This window comes from Schistosoma haematobium, chromosome 1 (assembly GCF_000699445.3).
Source record: "Schistosoma haematobium chromosome 1, whole genome shotgun sequence".
NCBI lineage: Eukaryota > Metazoa > Platyhelminthes > Trematoda > Strigeidida > Schistosomatidae > Schistosoma > Schistosoma haematobium.
The window spans coordinates 17,722,350-17,740,441 of record NC_067196.1 but is presented as its reverse complement, the minus strand read 5'-3'; the positions used below and the strand labels follow the sequence as shown (position 1 = coordinate 17,740,441).

The following is an 18,092-nucleotide window of genomic DNA, read 5'->3' as shown; positions in this document are numbered from 1 at the left end:
TAAACATTTTGTAAGTACCTAGACTTTCGTTGCTTTTGTGTTAAATTTTACATATTTTACACAAGTATGTACCTCAAACTTGACAAATGTTTACAAAATAAAAAAATGTTTGGTTATTATTCTTTAACACACAGCTTGTAAAGAAGTCTTATAATTGTTCATGGTTATGAATAAAAGTCATCTTATACGTAACTTATCAAATACACAGATTTATATCCATAGTGATGTTATAAATGGGATAGAAATTCATCAACCGCCAACTTCAAATTTCTCAACGTCATCAACTCCAGTGTTAACTTGTCACTATCAATTAATATCAGACAATTATAACGCTAATACATTCACAATGTCGAGTATTTCAAAATGTGAAGGGATGTAGCACCGATGGCAGTACATTTAGTCAACTAATGATACAAAAACCGAAACGAGTATTCTAAATTCTCGTATTCATTATCACCAAACATCCTCAATGTTCTATGTTTGGATTCTGAAGAATTCAGTAGAATACTACTGGTTCCTTTGATCATATCTCTCAAATTCACATTGATTTATCAGTTAGCCTCTCCGAACTATCTTAAATGAGACGAAGAGAGAGCGAGCGAGCGAGCGAGAGAGAGAGAGTAGATTTCACCTAAAACAGACATGAATATGATGAGTTAGCAGAAACTAAGTTCAGTGAAAGTTTATATTCTGAATAGAATTGATGGTTCAGTGAACCAATTAAAACTACCTTTTACTGATGAATCTACATACTCAAAATTGTTGCTTTGTTTACTGCACGATGCGAACGTTAGTAGCAGTAATCAATTAAATGTATATATTGTCTCCTAAATTGTGAAAGTTACACATTCATACATTCGAAGTATTATCAGATATTAATTCAAATATATTGGTTGTTTGTATCTTCCCATTAATGTTTAGGACTGCAATTGATCAATCTGTTTTGTGATATGTGCACGTGTGAGGATTGTCTTGATATTGCTAGTAGGCTACAATCATTTTAAGCAGAGACGGATGACGGTTATCTGTTGAATCCAGGACATAAGTTTTGTCCTATCTGGGTTACATCAACTGGATGAAACTGCACCTCAGAGTTTGTTTAAAATATCATCAGATAATTATGAACTTACTGTGAACGCTGTAAATATAATGTCGCGCATTCCTAACATTATGATCACATCTCACTAATTTACAAAATGTTTCGGTTTTACAATACAAAAAGTGAATGAACATCCTGCAATTTGTTGAATTTGATAAATCAGACAGGATTTTCTGAAAAACTAATTAATTGTTTCGTTGTTTAACGAACAAGTATCCAAGTTGTATTTATTGAACTAGCCTAGGAACTTATAAACATATGATTTAATCGAATTAGGTATTATCTAAAAAAAATGTTCGGAAATATAAACATTAGGTATATCAACTGACTTACACGTTTATCACTAATAGTCAATATATAAATTATTAGTTGTCTAATACACAGTAATTTGTTTACAGCGGCTAATGGTACCTCACATCTTCGTAAGTTGTTTCCCACTCATTTACTCTCTCTGTCTGTCTGTCTCCATCCGTGTTATTGTCTAATATGGCGTGATTCCTACTTAGTCAATTATAATATAAAAGCTTAAGCATGATAATTTTATTAGACATTAAATATTTATTGATAAACTTATACTGTAATATGAAATTCATCTTAGTTTTAAGCTTATTAGTCCTTGTCACATTAGTTTTTGTTGAGTAAGTTTTATTTATATAACTGTATAATAATAATAAATTCTATTAGGGAAAAATATAATTGTTTTAATGATATTAGTTTTATGTTGATCACGTTTAAGAAGTTAATTAGTTTAACAATAGTTTTTAGTATCCACTTTTTGTTAGAATTTGATGAATAATACATTTAGTTTTACTTCAGGTCTTATTATTCATCTCGTACATTTAAACTAAATATATGGACGTAAATATTGAATAAAAGTCTAAGTAGATCAATTTATTGCATAATTTTTGACATTTGAATATGATCAACTTGTTCGTTAAGGTAGTCACTATGAAGAGAACATTCATTCGTCACATGGAAATGAGATCAAGCTTAAGATCTTCAGAGTTTGAACTTATTATTCACGTTCTCACCTGTATATAGTTTACCTTATTATCTGAATTTCAGCCAACGTCAACAATGATCACTGTGTCGTTCTGGACATGATTTCTAGCAGCGCATTGAAAGTTCGTTTCAAAGTTGTCAGTAATTAACTCTTAGTTTATAATAACAGAAGTATGTGGAAACTGCGATTAATCAGTAATTTTATCAACACATTACCAACTTCTTTCATTAAGTCAAGGGATTTTAAATATGAAGATTTACCATAGGTTCATAGAATCTCACGGAAATCACTCACATACATGCAAATAACCGATCAGATCGGGAAATTCAAGTAAAACAATGGCATTACTACTATGTGAGCAAAATTAAAAGTTGTTTGAATAGATGTATATGCATATATATATATATATATATATATATATATATATATATATATATATATATATACGTTAACGTCTGAAACATGAATAAAGAATTACTTACAAATGTTATAGACTATTCGTTGAAATCGCAATTTCAAAATATGATTTCAAAACATTGTTGACTGTACTGTTGAGTTGCAAAGTACAAATATCTATTTAGCGTGGAATGGTCCTTTATCAGCCGTTCAAATTATATTATTTTTATGAATGATGTATGTAACGAAGATTTGAATTCCTAACTATGTTAGTAACAATAATCACGTCTTATATATGGTTAGGTTGCTGACGAAGAAGAATATACATGTATTCAAAAGTCTGTGATTCTAATCACCTTGGTTACATGTTCAATACCGTTTCATAAAAATAATAATAATTATCATTATTATTGACGACAGAGATAAAACAGTCAAACTTTAATTTCTTTACAGTGACCTTAATCATAGAATCGATGATCGATCTTTTATTAGTATTATTATTTATTTTTTGTTGACATCATTTTTGAATTGTAAAATTCAAACGGATCATCCCAATGACTGAGTGACGATTTAGGTGAGATCACAAGCGCTTTTCTAAACATTAAACTCATGTTAGGGACCAAAAAGCCCAGTTGAAACTTCTACTTAGAATATATTTATATAACTGGAAATGTTTACAAGCAGATCTAAATTCTAAGATGAAAGTATTGTTATCATTATAGAGAATGATTGAAGCATTAGGAAAAATATACAGCCATATTCTTCCTGTTTTGAAACATGTTAATAATTAACATAAACCAAATAAGACGGGATCGAGTTAAAGATCCTTAGGTTCAATGAATATTATTTTATCTCTACACCATTGAGTGAGCATTTTTAGCGCTTTCAAATTTTAAAAAAAAAACACAGCATAACTCCTGATCAATGCCATCTGTGATATCTGTCTCACTTTCAAAGTAAACATTTATTCTTGATTCTGTTTGTTTCATGAAAAAAAAAAATCGGAAGTTTGCATAAATTAACTCACACACACACTTCTTTTCTTTACTTATATTACTATCAGAGCAAGACCTGAAGAAAATAAAGAATTTCTACTGGTAAGTGAATTGATTTATTTTCTTAAAAATTATTATAGCGAAAAATGCTATCGGATACTACTGATAAACTCAAAGTGTTAACATTAAAACACTTAACAATAGTTCGTAATAAAGTTAAAAATTATTTCAAAGAAGATGGTTTAGGTGAGAAAATAGCAGAAGTTTTAGTTATTTGTAAGTTAAATAAATTAAATAATTATTTATTTTTGTAAAATTTTAGTAATTAAACGTTTGAATAAACGCTTAGAAAATTGTTTAGAATCATCTAATTTGGAATAATGAAACTTATGAAAATGTTTTATCATTTGGAATGTATTTAAAAAAATGCAAAAAAAGAAAAAAAAACAAAAAAAGAAACAAGAAACAATCATTAATATATATATATATATCTTCTCATTATAAATTAAAGTAAATTATCCATAATGAAGGAATTAACAGTTAGCAACAAAAATGAAACAACATAGGAACTATTGATAAATCGTTTGTTATTCTTACTTGTATGCAATTTAATGTTTCAATATTATTATTTAAATGTTTAATAAAGAGAAATAGTCTAGCTAAAGAATGTTATATAATTAAGAAATATACTACCAATAGTAGTTGATCTCATACGTTTACTTATAAACATATTTTTATATTGAAAATTAATAATCATCTATTCAGTAAATAAGCTATGATCAGTGGAGCTAATCTGAATCGGGTAGAGACAGGTATCTATCTCAGTATAATGGAAGATGTTTGGGCAACTTCGTGGATTGGTTGAGGCTAAACATTAACACTGTTGGATGCCGGCTCAATGGTCTAGAGGTTAAGTAGTCGAATTCCACGATCGGGATCGGGGATGCGCACTGATGAGTTGTCCCACAATAGGACGAAATGACCATCCAGTGCTTCCAGGTTTGTAATGGTGGTCTAACATCAATCGGTTCATGATCTCAATCAAAATAAATACGAAACTGAATGAGTATATTGTGATTATTGAAAATATGAGAGATAGTATAATCTATAAAGTGTTGTATATTACGATATCAACCTTTTGGAGTAAAATATTAACCGAAAATTAAACGAGTATAAAATAATAGAAAATTGTTTGTAAACATATAAAGGATGGTTACATTTTTTAGGATTACTGTATAAACAGATATTTTTAATAAAAATATCTTAACTAACAAAATGATATTTAATGACGCTTGACGATCAAAAATGAAAAAGATTAGTGCTATAGCTTCTTTTCGATCAATAATCATCCTTGTGCAACAAGAGTATTCCAATTTCAAATTTATTTCAGTTACTGAGATCTGCAATGATTTTAGTATAAATTTATAAGGGAATTTCAAACTTCCATTATAGTGTATCTATTCAAGTATTCATGTCTGAGTTCTACTGAACCAAGATTATAAATTGAAAGCACTTTGCTGATGATTGGTTATTTTTGTCTAATATGCCTTTAAACGATTATTCAAGGTATCTCCGTCGAAGTTAATTACATTCTCGTAGTGATTATGAAATATTTTAAACGTAGTAGCTAAAATCCATTACCGGCAACTAAGGTGATTGTCAGAGACATAAAAATCAACTTTGAAGAGATTACTATACTTAGACTATAATCTTTGTAGTTTATTGTAAGCTATCAAAGCATAATTACCTTAATGAATATCTTTTCCTAAATTCTATGATAATATAAACATTTTAAAATTTACCAGAATGGCTTTTTTTGGCGATTATTCAGATGCATATTAATTTAAAGTATGAACTGAATTTAGCTATAAAGCATCCTAAGATGAAACGGTTTTTCAGTATCTCTACCGGCATACATCTCGTGATGTCAACTTTTAATATTGTTTACCTCAAAATGTTGTCCGAATTCTAAAAAAACAAGTGTGTACTGTCAGTTTCCAGTTCAATAATTAAATTGTAGTACAATGTGTTTGATATTTAAAAGATTTAAGATAATTGAAACTAAGACACTGAAATAAGTTTACTGCAAATCAGTAAAGGAATGTTAATATCTATGACTTTGAATATGCTTAATAGGTATTTTTACGCTTAAAGTACATAATTTAAATATATGTTGGAATCAGTTTTGGACAGCACCAGAGAGTCCAAGATTTATATCAGATTTCCATTTGCTTATCTAAATTCCCGTTTGGTAGTTTTTGTTTCAAATAAAGAATACTTTTCACGGTTATTTGTAAATCCAAACGATGTTACGATCCAATAGTATTTATATTTTGCTGACATTTGATTCCGTATCAACTTCGAATCATACTTATAAGACTTTGGTTGGGTGTTTTATTCGACTTCTTTAATCTTTTCATTTCTCTGAGGATTCGTGCAAAATAAAGAATTTGATTTTTTTAAAAAATCTTTTTTAACCTTTTCCTTGTTTCACATAAAATGTTACCTCGACAAGTAAGTAAAGTGTATTACTTATCAAATTCACCTGAAACTTGTATGGTTTAAGATGGGTTATTTCCTTACTTATTTTCACTTGAAAAGGTTCAGGCTCATTTCTCTTTAGACAATAACAAAAAGTGACTTGTTCAAAGATAGTTTTCTAAGCGACCATTTTAAAAATTAAAAAAAAATATACCCGAAGTTTTCTCATTCATATAAAAGTCTTTCTCACTAGTTTATGGTTTCTGAATTCATATGAGACTTAAGTTTATGATATTGATTCCCTGATTAAACATAATTACAGTAAATCATTAGATGTAGATTACTGTCTGGAATCGTCAAAGTAGAAATGACTAGTAATTTAGCATATTAATTATCCAATGTTATCAGTTAATATTCGTTTTCAGATAAGTTGACCTTGTTAGCTAAGATTGAATATTTAAATTAAGTCATTTGTGAGGAATCCATGATGAATCAACAAGTAACGAATATTCTGGGCATTCTGATTGCATGTGCAGCCAGAAGAGAGATATCTTCCTGAAATTCAATGAGAATGTCTACAGATGACTAGAATTTGTCGATAATCAGTATATGTTATTTAAAAGACACCGATATTCTGAAGTTCAAACTCTTGATTTTTAATTAATCTGTTCAAAGAGACTACAGTAATACGCACGTATCACATACACAGATGATTGAAACCGTGGACTGCAGGTTTATTGACAAACACCAGCCGGTCTAACTAATTAGCCTGAATTCGATAGTTCACATTCTCAACTTCAGTCATTTATTTCTGGCGAGTTTCATTCAACACTATCAGTGAGTTACCGTTTCCCCCTCAACTTGATTTGCTTCATTGATGACACGTTAACGATAGAAATTCGAGGGATCTGTTTTCAAGTTACGCAATAATAACTACGCCAACTTGTTACCAAAATGTACCAACAGAATATATTTTCGTGTATTGAACAGCCGTGACCAATTTTAATAAAAATGAGCTTGAAGTATTCAAATTATGTAATTATAAAATACTATATATTTGAATCTTTTATTAAATTTACAATCCTAGCCTAGGCAAAGTTATTATTTTGGAGCAGAATCAGCTAATCGAATTGATTCGGAAATTTAAGTTAGCATTGATTCGCTTTAACCATAGAGAACGTTTTGTTGATGAAAAGACTCAAGATAATCTATAACAATCATAGAAGGACTTAACAAATACGAATACCGCATTTTGATTAGGTGCACAGTGAAATCATTTTGTTTAGTAAGCATCAGGCCATTTATCTTTGCTTACAACATATTGTTAAAGATCTCAGATAGGTTAACTTGACTATAGCTAGGGTTTGAGTAAACTGATCTGAGTAAATGATCAATCTATCGAATAAAAATTTCTCAATCCTAATCCCCATTTTCAAGTATATGACGTGGGATTTCGGGGGACGTCATTTTTATTTTCATACTACTCTTGCAGCATTATGTGTAAAGAAACGGTGATCAACGTAGAATCATCCCCAGATAAAAGCAATCTTACTAGTCTGATGTCTCATACTAAGTGAATTTCACTTCATAGATAATGAAGAGTATTTGTAAATTAGTATTCACTCTGTCCAGTAAAAGCTACAATTTCACATTAAATAGTTTATTTACTTTAACTTTAAACAGAATGAGAGAATTACTTATCAAATGTATTTGTATTAGGTGATTAAATCTTAATTCAATCGACTAGTTCTCCTCACAGCTTTCGAATTCTAGCGGCTGTGTAGATATTTCAAAAATATACATAAAAACAGCCATAAGTGATATAATTAGAAATTGTTTTAGGGAAAAAGGAGGATTTATAATAAAACTTGAGGAAATGCAGCGTGAAATCAAATTTAGCACGTTATTTCAGAAAGTTAAGGAACCTAACTATTTTAATTTCCCAATATTGAACAAACAAGCCATTTGACTGGAATTTCCTTAAAAATTTAGCCATCAGATGATAGGTCTCAAACTTGAATTCTCATAACATTTGATTATTTTAAAGACTGCATCAGTTTAATTTTGATATTAAAGTCATTGATCACTATCTTCAGGTGAAACTAGCAAAAGTCTTTGATTAAAATATCCTGAATAAGTGTTTTAAATATGCAAAGATGACTAAATTTTATAATCAGAAACATTTTACTCGTAAATTGTTTGTTTGTTGGGGTCAACTTATATTTATGGCCAAGAGTTTTCATGTGTGTACTTCATTTCTAGTCCAAACTGAGATGTCAACTAACAGATGATAAACTAGATTCAGTGTTACATATTTGAACATACAAAACCGTATAAGGGAAACACTGCGCTGTTGCAATCATCTCATTGATTATCTGACATTGCTAACTGTTTATTACGTTAAATATGGTAGTTTTATTATTAAATAATTCATATCTGATGTAGTATCTGAACTCATGTAGTCCTTTGATAAAAAGGTTTCTCATCTGTCGAACAGATGATAAAATATAGTCACCATTCAAATTATTTTTATTTCAATCTTACTACATGTGATCATTTGATTACCTGATTCATTCTTCTAAGACGATCTGTTAAATGTTTCATTCCTCTGACTTCAAAGCGAACAGACACAAATGTTTTTAGTTAAAATATTCCATCAATCAAAAACATAAATTTCGTTATTACTGATAATTTCAACTTTAACGTTGATGAAAGTATGTTTTACGCTTAAACGACTGTTCTGAAAATTTAATCAGTTTCCCTGTCCAAATACTTTTCACTGTAAAGAATAATTACATAGCAGATAGAACAGAAGTCATAGCAATAGCTACCATTATAAAACAGTCTAATATCCCTACTCACACTCGGGTTTGTCAGGTAACTGACTACGAATTTTAATGATTATCATGGGGTGTGAAGAAATTTCGATGTAGTTGGTTGGCAAACTTGGACTCGGACTAACAACCTAGTTAAGATTTTGATATCGTCTATCATTGTGATACTGTTCACAAACAAGTGACTAAAACAAAAGAACACAACTGGGATCATTACTTTAAATTAAATATTTGTAGTTTCTTCGTCGAATCTATCAACAGGATGTCTATCCTTATTGGAATCTCAGATCCGTTACTAAGATAAACAATCGGAACCACCGACATAATCGTATGACGGATTGATAGCTTTCCTATCCTCAATTCAGGTATTAGGAATTTTTCCTGGTAATTCTGCTCTCCTGATTGGCTTGGAGAGAGATGGTCTCTGGTTGAAGCCTAGTTTGGTCAAATACAGTTCGGTAGTAATGTTCAGATTTTTTTCGACACAATTACTTCATTGTTCAGCTACAAAAAGCATCTGGATCGAATAGTACCATTACTATAGTTTTCATGGACAAAATATACACACATTCATACCAACTTTACACATTACTTAGATGATATGGTTTGCTTGATCGTTATAGAATGTTCATTGGAATCAATTCTTTTTTCGCTATTACACGAAAAGTCATCTGTTTCAAAAATGGACAGATGGATAGATAGAGAAAGACAAATTACCATCAATAAGAATTCATGATTATAGTAAAGGTTCGACTAAAGTATCTATAATGATACAATGCTCTTAATGTAGAATTTGAATTAAATGGTATGTCACACTTTCAAATTGGTATCATTACGATGAACCTATAGGATTTTTATTCTATTCAATAAATTTGTCAGAAACTTTAAAATATTAAATTCACCTATTGTCATCAGTAAGATGACATTCCTCACATAATACTTCTCTGAACTGTTTTCTAATCACAATAATGCAAACAAGGTTTAAACTTTGATAACAATCTTTGTCGAGTGTTATTTTATGGTATGCGGTAAAATAGGTAACTATTTATAAGTTCTACATTTTATGTCTAATTACTTTAAAACGAAACGTTTAAAACAAGCTGAAGATTTATTTTTGAAAACGATGATGGATTGACTTTTTCAACTTCAGTTCAAAAGCTACAACATCACTCTAATACAGGGTTATATGAGTAGACTTGTTATAAGATTAAAAGAGATAATAAAAAATGGTCTCAAGAAAACGTCTACACAAAACTGTTTATTAAGACTTCAAGCTTAATATTTATGTATATGCTGGGTACTAATCTAGCATAAACATCCACATAATCCTATATAAGAAAAGATGTCCATTATTCAATTCTAAAATATGTCATTAACATTTAGAAACTGTTTTCGTTACAGTCTATCACATAGAGAACTAACGAAATTCACAGAGAATTGAACAGATGTCTCATGCTAGTCGGGAATTTGTTAACGGTATATGGATGTTCAGTTCCAAAATGAGGTGTAATCAAGGATACTTGGAACAAATGCAATTATTTAAGTTCCTATGTTCAGGATGAATTTCAGTAAATAAACAGTACAATTGTGGATACAGGCTAACGTCTTGTAATCTCTAATCATAAGGTAAAAATTATGTGGTTTAGAATATCAGAGAAATACGTTAGACAATAGAATTTATGTCAGTGGGTTAGAAGACCTAATAATGAATCTGTGAATGTCATATGGTCTTAAATATCATATCGTTATATGACATAATCATCAGTTTGAAGAGAGAGTGCTAAAAAACAGTTGAAATATCATATTGCAGTATAAAAATTCGGACTCCCTTCCGCTTATACCCTAGAACATTTCATAATTCAATAAGCTGGATTATTTAGTAAAATGACACAACCGTTAGTCTTAACTTGTTACCTTCTTCTCATTACTAGGTTAAAACTCTATTTGCAAAGTTTATTCCTTTGCTGGGGTACTATCTCGAAATAAACCCATTTTGTTAATATTCTTTATATTAATATTGTATCATTTATGGCTGTTAAACTAGTTCTCTCCTTAAAGTGTCATCTATGTTACACACATTTATTATTGACAATGAAACAATGCTTGTATGCGCTGTTACTTTTTGATATCAAGTCGAACAGCCCAGTTTACTTACTTCATTAAGTTGAAAACCAAATTAGCCTAATATTTGAGAAGAAAGAACCATGAAAAACGTTTGAATTCGTAAATCACCTGGTATAGCCTATAAAACAATCGTAACCGATGTCTTTACATCACCAACCTGCATCAAAATTCTCTTAAGGTTCTTTGTGTCTCCGTAGTTTCCGAACATATACAATCTCCATATAAAGGACTGTATCTACTTACTAAGGATATGGAATATCCATGACCGTCAATCAGAATAGGAAGATGGGGAAAACTTTATTTTAGTTTATTTATTGAGATTTTTTCAACACTCAGCATGATAATGAAGCCTTATATCTAATCTCTAACCAACTATTTCTATAGTTAAATTGCACCACGCAACCTAACAGTTCGCATCGTCTCACCGTATATAAAAGTTGATTTTCATTAATTGAGCATCATATTTAACTGGTAATAAGAACGAGCATTCCGTGTTGTACTACATTTATTGTCACATATTCATTTTTACGGTAATTAGTTATAACAGACTAAAATGCATATAAAATGTTCTAAACGGTAGTGTAATATCATTTGATGTTAACTAAATCACTAAAAAATAATGTATGTTAGCGCTTCCACAGACTATTCTAAAGAACATTTGCGTGAAAGTCATTAAAATTCTGACCTGTAGATAATGTTTATAATTGTTTTCCTATGTATAATCTAAGTTATTTTAAAAGCAGTTACGACTGATGGTATTACACTTTGTTGACATGAACAGTAACGTATCTTGTACAAAATGTATTTCAACAGTAAACCATGATTTCAACTATTGAAATTACTAAAATCTCCACAAAAACCCCTTCTGATAATAATCATCTGCTCACTAGTGACTGACTTCAAGATGCATTTCCTGGAGTTCTAGTGAGAAGCAGTGACCACTGGAGTTCAACCAGGTCTGTTGTGAGATATTAGTTCACTGAAGACAATGGTGACGGTGGCGCAATTTCGTGGATTGGTTGAAGTTAGACATTAACACCATTGGATGCCGGCTCAGTGGTCTAATGGTTAAGCGCTCGCGCGCGAGACTGATAGGTCCTGTGTTCGAATGTCTCGGGAGGCGTGATCGTGGATGGGCACTGCTGATGAGTCCCATACTGGGACGAAACGGCCATCCAGTGCTTACAGGTTTCCCAAAGTGGTCTAGCTTTAATTGACTCATGATCTTAACTATTGGAATTACTAAAATCTCCACAAAACCCCTTTTGATAGTAAATCAATTCATTGATCTCATTACCACAAACACTTACCAATTTAGTAACAAATAAAGTACCATTCCACAAAATAATATATATGTTGAGAACTATTCGAAAATTAAGAGCATTATGCCTACATAACTGACTATCATAGACGTTATAAACACTTGAACTGTACAAAACTCGCACCAAGGTATAAAGTAGTCGTTACAATTTAGATATATAACGATTAATAACTTGTGATAATATCACCCTCGATTTAACAACATGTCATAATTTTATAACATTCAGAAAGATAATAAAACATTATCGTAAAAAGAAACAAACTCGGACGAAAACGACAACAAACATAAGACCACTTGATCCATAAGCATTCAATATAATAGTTGTTCATTAAAAAAACTAAGAATTCATAATATATTCACTTGGAAATTAAATCAGTAAATCACTAATGTACACAATAAAAATATGGGAAAGGTGACGCTTGAAGCATTAGAATAAATTAACATAGTTAACAGGTTGAATACATAAGTAAATATTCCAATTTCATTGCTAAATAATCAAATCGTTTCTCCATACGTCGACCAACTATGAAAATGCAATTAATAAATTATTACAACTTACTGATTTTGGCAACTTCAAGAAGTTTCTTATCTAAATCATCCTTTCTTGAGTAAGTATCATACGTTTTCAAAATTTTACCCATCCCATTCATCATTGCTTGTCGTAATGTACAGAGAACTGGTTTCTAAAACGACAGTGAATTATGAACATGGAAATCAAAGAGATTACCATCCCACGCTCCAATTCGTATTCATTTACCTTCTCTTCATGAGGTACCGCTGTATCACTGGAAATAAAGTGTTGAAAGTAAGCTTCTCGATTAAATTATTTCACCTATTAACATTCAGATACTAATACAATACATATGAAATACAATTGACGACACATAGGTTCAAATAAAATCTCATTACAAACCGACTATTTCTATTAAGAAATACCACAGAACACATCACAGAAGTACTTTGATTAAACTCATTACCTCCATGCTTAATGCTGAATGGTGGCCAGCTGTCTTCCTAAGTAGCAAATAGTCGTAACCAGCTCGTATTGTTGTGTGAGATTGAATCAACAACACGATGTGTTTAAATGAACAGGGAAATTGACAAATATATCTTTAGGGAAACTGGAAGCCAAACCGCACCATATGATAACTGCATCACTATGGATGGGTAAGACTCAATACAGAAGAGCGAATGAAACGGAAAGAACTAATAGTGGTCAACTCACTTAATGTTTGCTGCGGAGATAAAGATACAGTATACCCAGATCAACAAAATGGCCAATTTCATTTTGCTTTACGAGAACGCGAATGTGATACAATTGGAAACGAATCGAAGTCCGCATTAAATAGGGATTTCATGGTGACCTTCCGTGTCCTCAGATATGGTATGTATGCACTTTTCATCATAAGTAGTTTTATATTGGCGTTTGCTCACAATCTGTTTAATAATAAACAATGTGATGACCTCACACAACTAAACGTTAAACTAACGTAGTAAATCGTATTTTATATTCTGACTTTCGTAACGTCAGTAGTATTCATATGAATTACCCTTTTTCAGATTATGGACAAATGCCAATATAAAACTACTTATGATGAAAAGTGCATACATACCATATCTGAGGACACGGAAGGTCACCATGAAATCCCTATTTAATGCGGACTTCGATTCGTTTCCAATTGTATCACATTCGCGTTCTCGTAAAGCAAAATGAAATTGGCCATTTTGTTGATCTGGGTATACTGTATCTTTATCTCCGCAGCAAACATTAAGTGAGTTGACCACTATTAGTTCTTTCCGTTTCATTCGCTCTTCTGTATTGAGTCTTACCCATCCATAGTGATGCAGTTATCATATGGTGCGGTTTGGCTTCCAGTTTCCCTAAAGATATATTTGTCAATTTCCCTGTTCATTTAAACACATCGTGTTGTTGATTCAATCTCACACAACAATACGAGCTGGTTACGACTATTTGCTACTTAGGAAGACAGCTGGCCACCATTCAGCATTAAGCATGGAGGTAATGAGTTTAATCAAAGTACTTCTGTGATGTGTTCTGTGGTATTTCTTAATAGAAATAGTCGGTTTGTAATGAGATTTTATTTGAACCTATGTGTCGTCAATTGTATTTCATATGTATTGTATTAGTATCTGAATGTTAATAGGTGAAATAATTTAATCGAGAAGCTTACTTTCAACACTTTATTTCCAGTGATACAGCGGTACCTCATGAAGAGAAGGTAAATGAATACGAATTGGAGCGTGGGATGGTAATCTCTTTGATTTCCATGTTCATAATTCACTGTCGTTTTAGAAACCAGTTCTCTGTACATTACGACAAGCAATGATGAATGGGATGGGTAAAATTTTGAAAACGTATGATACTTACTCAAGAAAGGATGATTTAGATAAGAAACTTCTTGAAGTTGCCAAAATCAGTAAGTTGTAATAATTTATTAATTGCATTTTCATAGTTGGTCGACGTATGGAGAAACGATTTGATTATTTAGCAATGAAATTGAAAGAAATGTTGATATATGAGACTTCATAATCGTGTGATACTTTGTTCGTCTACTATTAGATTTTACATTTACCTTTTTTCATATGTAATGTGTGATTGTTTTCCACATTTCTTATATTCATCCTTTTTCATTTGTTAGTGAACTGTGTAATATTAGCATTGGATTTTATAGCGCTTTCTGTTGAATTTTCAATAAATCTTATTGAGATGGCTCATGATAAAAAAATACAAAAACATTATATTCAAGTCTCTTATTTTGTTACTGTTTTACTGAAACTGTTAAACGGTAATTGTTTCAGTGTATACAGAAGTGTCAATGAGAATTCAAATCGAAAAATTCTATACATATAAACTTAATGCTAATTATATATTGTTGTATGGTTTGGCGTGAATACTTTGGAAATGCTTGGATCTTCGCAAAGATTATTGCATTTCATTGATAAAGTAATTATTTCGAGTATCTGTCAATTACAGAATGCCAATATCTTTTTGTTTTGTACAGAAATAGCAACTATAATTGATGAATCATAAAAAATATCATATTTTGTAGATTTCTGTCTATATTTCGGACGGTTATCTTTGGACTCTTATTATTTTGGGGCAGATCAGTGATTGGGACTTATTGCTGACTAAGATTAGGTATATTACAGTTAAAGCATTAGTAACAATGATATACCACTAATAGCCAGATATAATAAAATATAAATACTTAACTCATCTATTAGAAAGTGAATATGATCCACAGTATTACAGAATTTATTTCATATTTCATACCGAAGTTAACTATTTGACATTTATAGTGATTGAGCTGATGATGAATAAGGGAACAGTATTGATTCATTATTATGAGTGTAATAATGAAAAGTGTTAACATGAGTTAGCTGATATCTAAAGATTAGTAATCTGAACTAAAAGTAGTTTCAGTTAGATATCAGTTTGCTTACACTCTGTAGACTAGTGTAAAATGAGATCACTTTGAAGGTCATAAGAATCATCGGATTAATATAGGTAGAAACATCTTGAACATGAAAAAATAAACGTATCCATGAAGAAGTGACATAATATGTATTAACGATGTTGATTTTTGTAGGAAGTTGAGTGTGTCATTTACATAATATTATAAGTCATAACATTCTACTTGTTAAGACATATAATAAATATATTCCACGTGTTACTATGTTCTCTTAGCTAGAATGAACATTAATAAACACTCGAAGTGAAGGAAGTAATGTAAATTTCTAATTATAACTAACGTATTTCGAACAATTACATGATAAAAATAATATATTTGCAATATCCCAATGAGTAGAAAATCCAATTTTCTACTCATTGGGATATTACAAATATGTTATTTTTATTTATAACAATCAACCCAATGCTCAATTTATTCGAAATTATCAAATCAAACCTTGGTAATGATACCTACAATTACAAGATGATTTATCTTTTAAATCTGTTGACGTTTACATTCGTTGAACATTGAATTTATAAAATTACTGCTTATGTGAATGGTTTAGAGCACAGGGAATCAAGTGGATATGTGAAATACTAGACTAGTTGTTGTTCTTGTTTTAAAAATCCTTTCCTTTACGTTACAAATCACTTTATAATTTATTCTTTATCAATTACAGTTGAATGACTTCACTGACCATATTATTTACTATTTGAAATTCTGTATAGATACTTAATATCTTAATGAAAATTGGTAACCAACATGTAGATTGTCTATAATTCACATAGTAAAATGAAAAATCGACTATATTGACAATATCATAAGTAATGCTGATCTATAGAAGTTCTGTTGATTAGTTTATTGAGAATTAGAAATCCTAGCCTGTTTTGAAAACATTTATTCTCCTTTTATGTGTTCAGTATACGAAAACTAGCAAAATTCATAAGGTTTAACCAGATTTTATTAATCACTTTCTCTAGAATGCGTAATATAATATTCACTTGATTGATGAATATGTCTACCAAAATGAGAAATATGCAGTTAGTTAGCTTAATTCTATAAAATGTTATTTAATGTAAAATTAATCTACAGTTAATGCATAATGAATATAGATAATCTTAGCCGCTTATGACTGAATCATCATTTAGGTATTGCTAATAAAATGTTTCATAAAACAATAAACGATATGTATTGCAGGTTCAACTAGGTTAAAACTCTGTTGATATGAAAGAAACTTTTATCTTTGCATCTATAAGATTCTTAGAAATAACTTCATGGAATTAAATGGGCGAGACTCTAATTTATGGACGACCTTTGAACGAATCTTAAGCGACCTTCAGAAATATTAACCAGTAAGCAAACAGTCAGTACAGAGTAAAAATATGTTATACAAAACCATGGAAATAAAGTAGATAAACTTCTTATACGTAGTTCAAAAACTTGTCAACTCTAGAAAAATGTTCAGAGGTTCTAAAATCGTAATGCATGCGGTAGAAGAAATCATCAATACGGCTACAGAATAGTCGGCCTCTGGAGTCATGGTAAAGTCTCAAAAACTCTTTCAGCCTCGACTACATAGCTTCAATATTGTTTGTCTACACTCCGGTTGTTGAGTGCACAAAATGCTACTTGTGGATAACGACACGATGCACATAACCAAGCCCGTGTAGGAGTCTGTACGCTCTCCAATAATCCGTATATATTGTAGTACCTGGCTGCAGCCAGTGTTACTGGTGCTTTTGTTATCCAGTTCGCAATAATTGTCATAATCTGCCTCAGTTAGGAATTATACATAGGGTTTTCATCACGAACTGAAGTCAGCTATAATGCCAGAAATTTACTTAGCCAAATGGATGAAAGGCTTTCGCGTTAAAATCTGAGATCTGTTATCATATACCTCATTGATTCGTCCACAAATTATAGTCCCTCTGTTTTATTTGTTATAGCCGCTCAATTATCACGTTTTGTACAAAATTTCCTGTGAACCGATTGTACGTTAGCATTAAGCACTGAAGTTGACGCCATGACCTTGAAATCCCTAAAACGCCTCTGATTGTCTCGTCCATAAATTAGAGTCTCGCCATTAAGTGAATAGCACTATAAATCTGATATATAGAACATATACAAACGTCTGTTTATTCTGCAGCGGTGACGTATCATTCTTTTATAATTCATAAGTATTAAAATCTTTAAATGGTTTTCTTTTTGAGTTTTTAATTTAAAATAAATCGCTAAAACTTGTTAAAATTGGCTTATCTAACTGTTCATTGTGTTTTCAGTTCTTTGTTGACTGGAATAACAACAGATGTATTAGTTCTCATTTCCATTCCGAAAAATGGTATATCGTCTCGAAGGATGAGTTAGAG

The 18,092-nt window shown here is 30.8% G+C and overlaps 2 protein-coding genes across 3 annotated transcripts; one reads left to right on the top strand and one right to left on the bottom strand.

Moving 5' to 3' along the window:
- Nucleotides 1-272: 272 nt before the first annotated feature.
- MS3_00003978 (uncharacterized protein) lies at nucleotides 273-15,021 on the top strand (the record flags this gene model as incomplete). 2 transcript variants are annotated; one of them, XM_051211859.1, is made up of 7 exons in its annotated part: nucleotides 273-1,737; nucleotides 3,562-3,595; nucleotides 3,634-3,769; nucleotides 13,814-14,025; nucleotides 14,466-14,523; nucleotides 14,568-14,691; nucleotides 14,728-15,021. In XM_051211859.1, exons 4-7 carry the CDS (start codon nucleotides 13,964-13,966, stop codon nucleotides 14,802-14,804), a joined length of 321 nt encoding a protein of 106 aa, XP_051073291.1. In that variant the 5' UTR covers nucleotides 273-1,737; nucleotides 3,562-3,595; nucleotides 3,634-3,769; nucleotides 13,814-13,963. The 2 variants fall into 2 exon arrangements, with proteins under 2 accessions (XP_051073291.1, XP_012797687.2); XM_012942233.2 differs by lacking the exons at nucleotides 13,814-14,025; nucleotides 14,466-14,523; nucleotides 14,568-14,691; nucleotides 14,728-15,021 and adding an exon at nucleotides 3,816-3,874.
- MS3_00003989 (uncharacterized protein) lies at nucleotides 12,700-13,540 on the bottom strand (the record flags this gene model as incomplete). Its single annotated transcript, XM_035733219.2, has 4 exons — nucleotides 12,700-12,776; nucleotides 12,813-12,936; nucleotides 12,981-13,038; nucleotides 13,479-13,540. The coding sequence occupies 4 exons, from the start codon at nucleotides 13,538-13,540 to the stop codon at nucleotides 12,700-12,702; spliced, it is 321 nt and encodes a 106-aa protein (XP_035588396.1).
- Nucleotides 15,022-18,092: the final 3,071 nt, after the last annotated feature.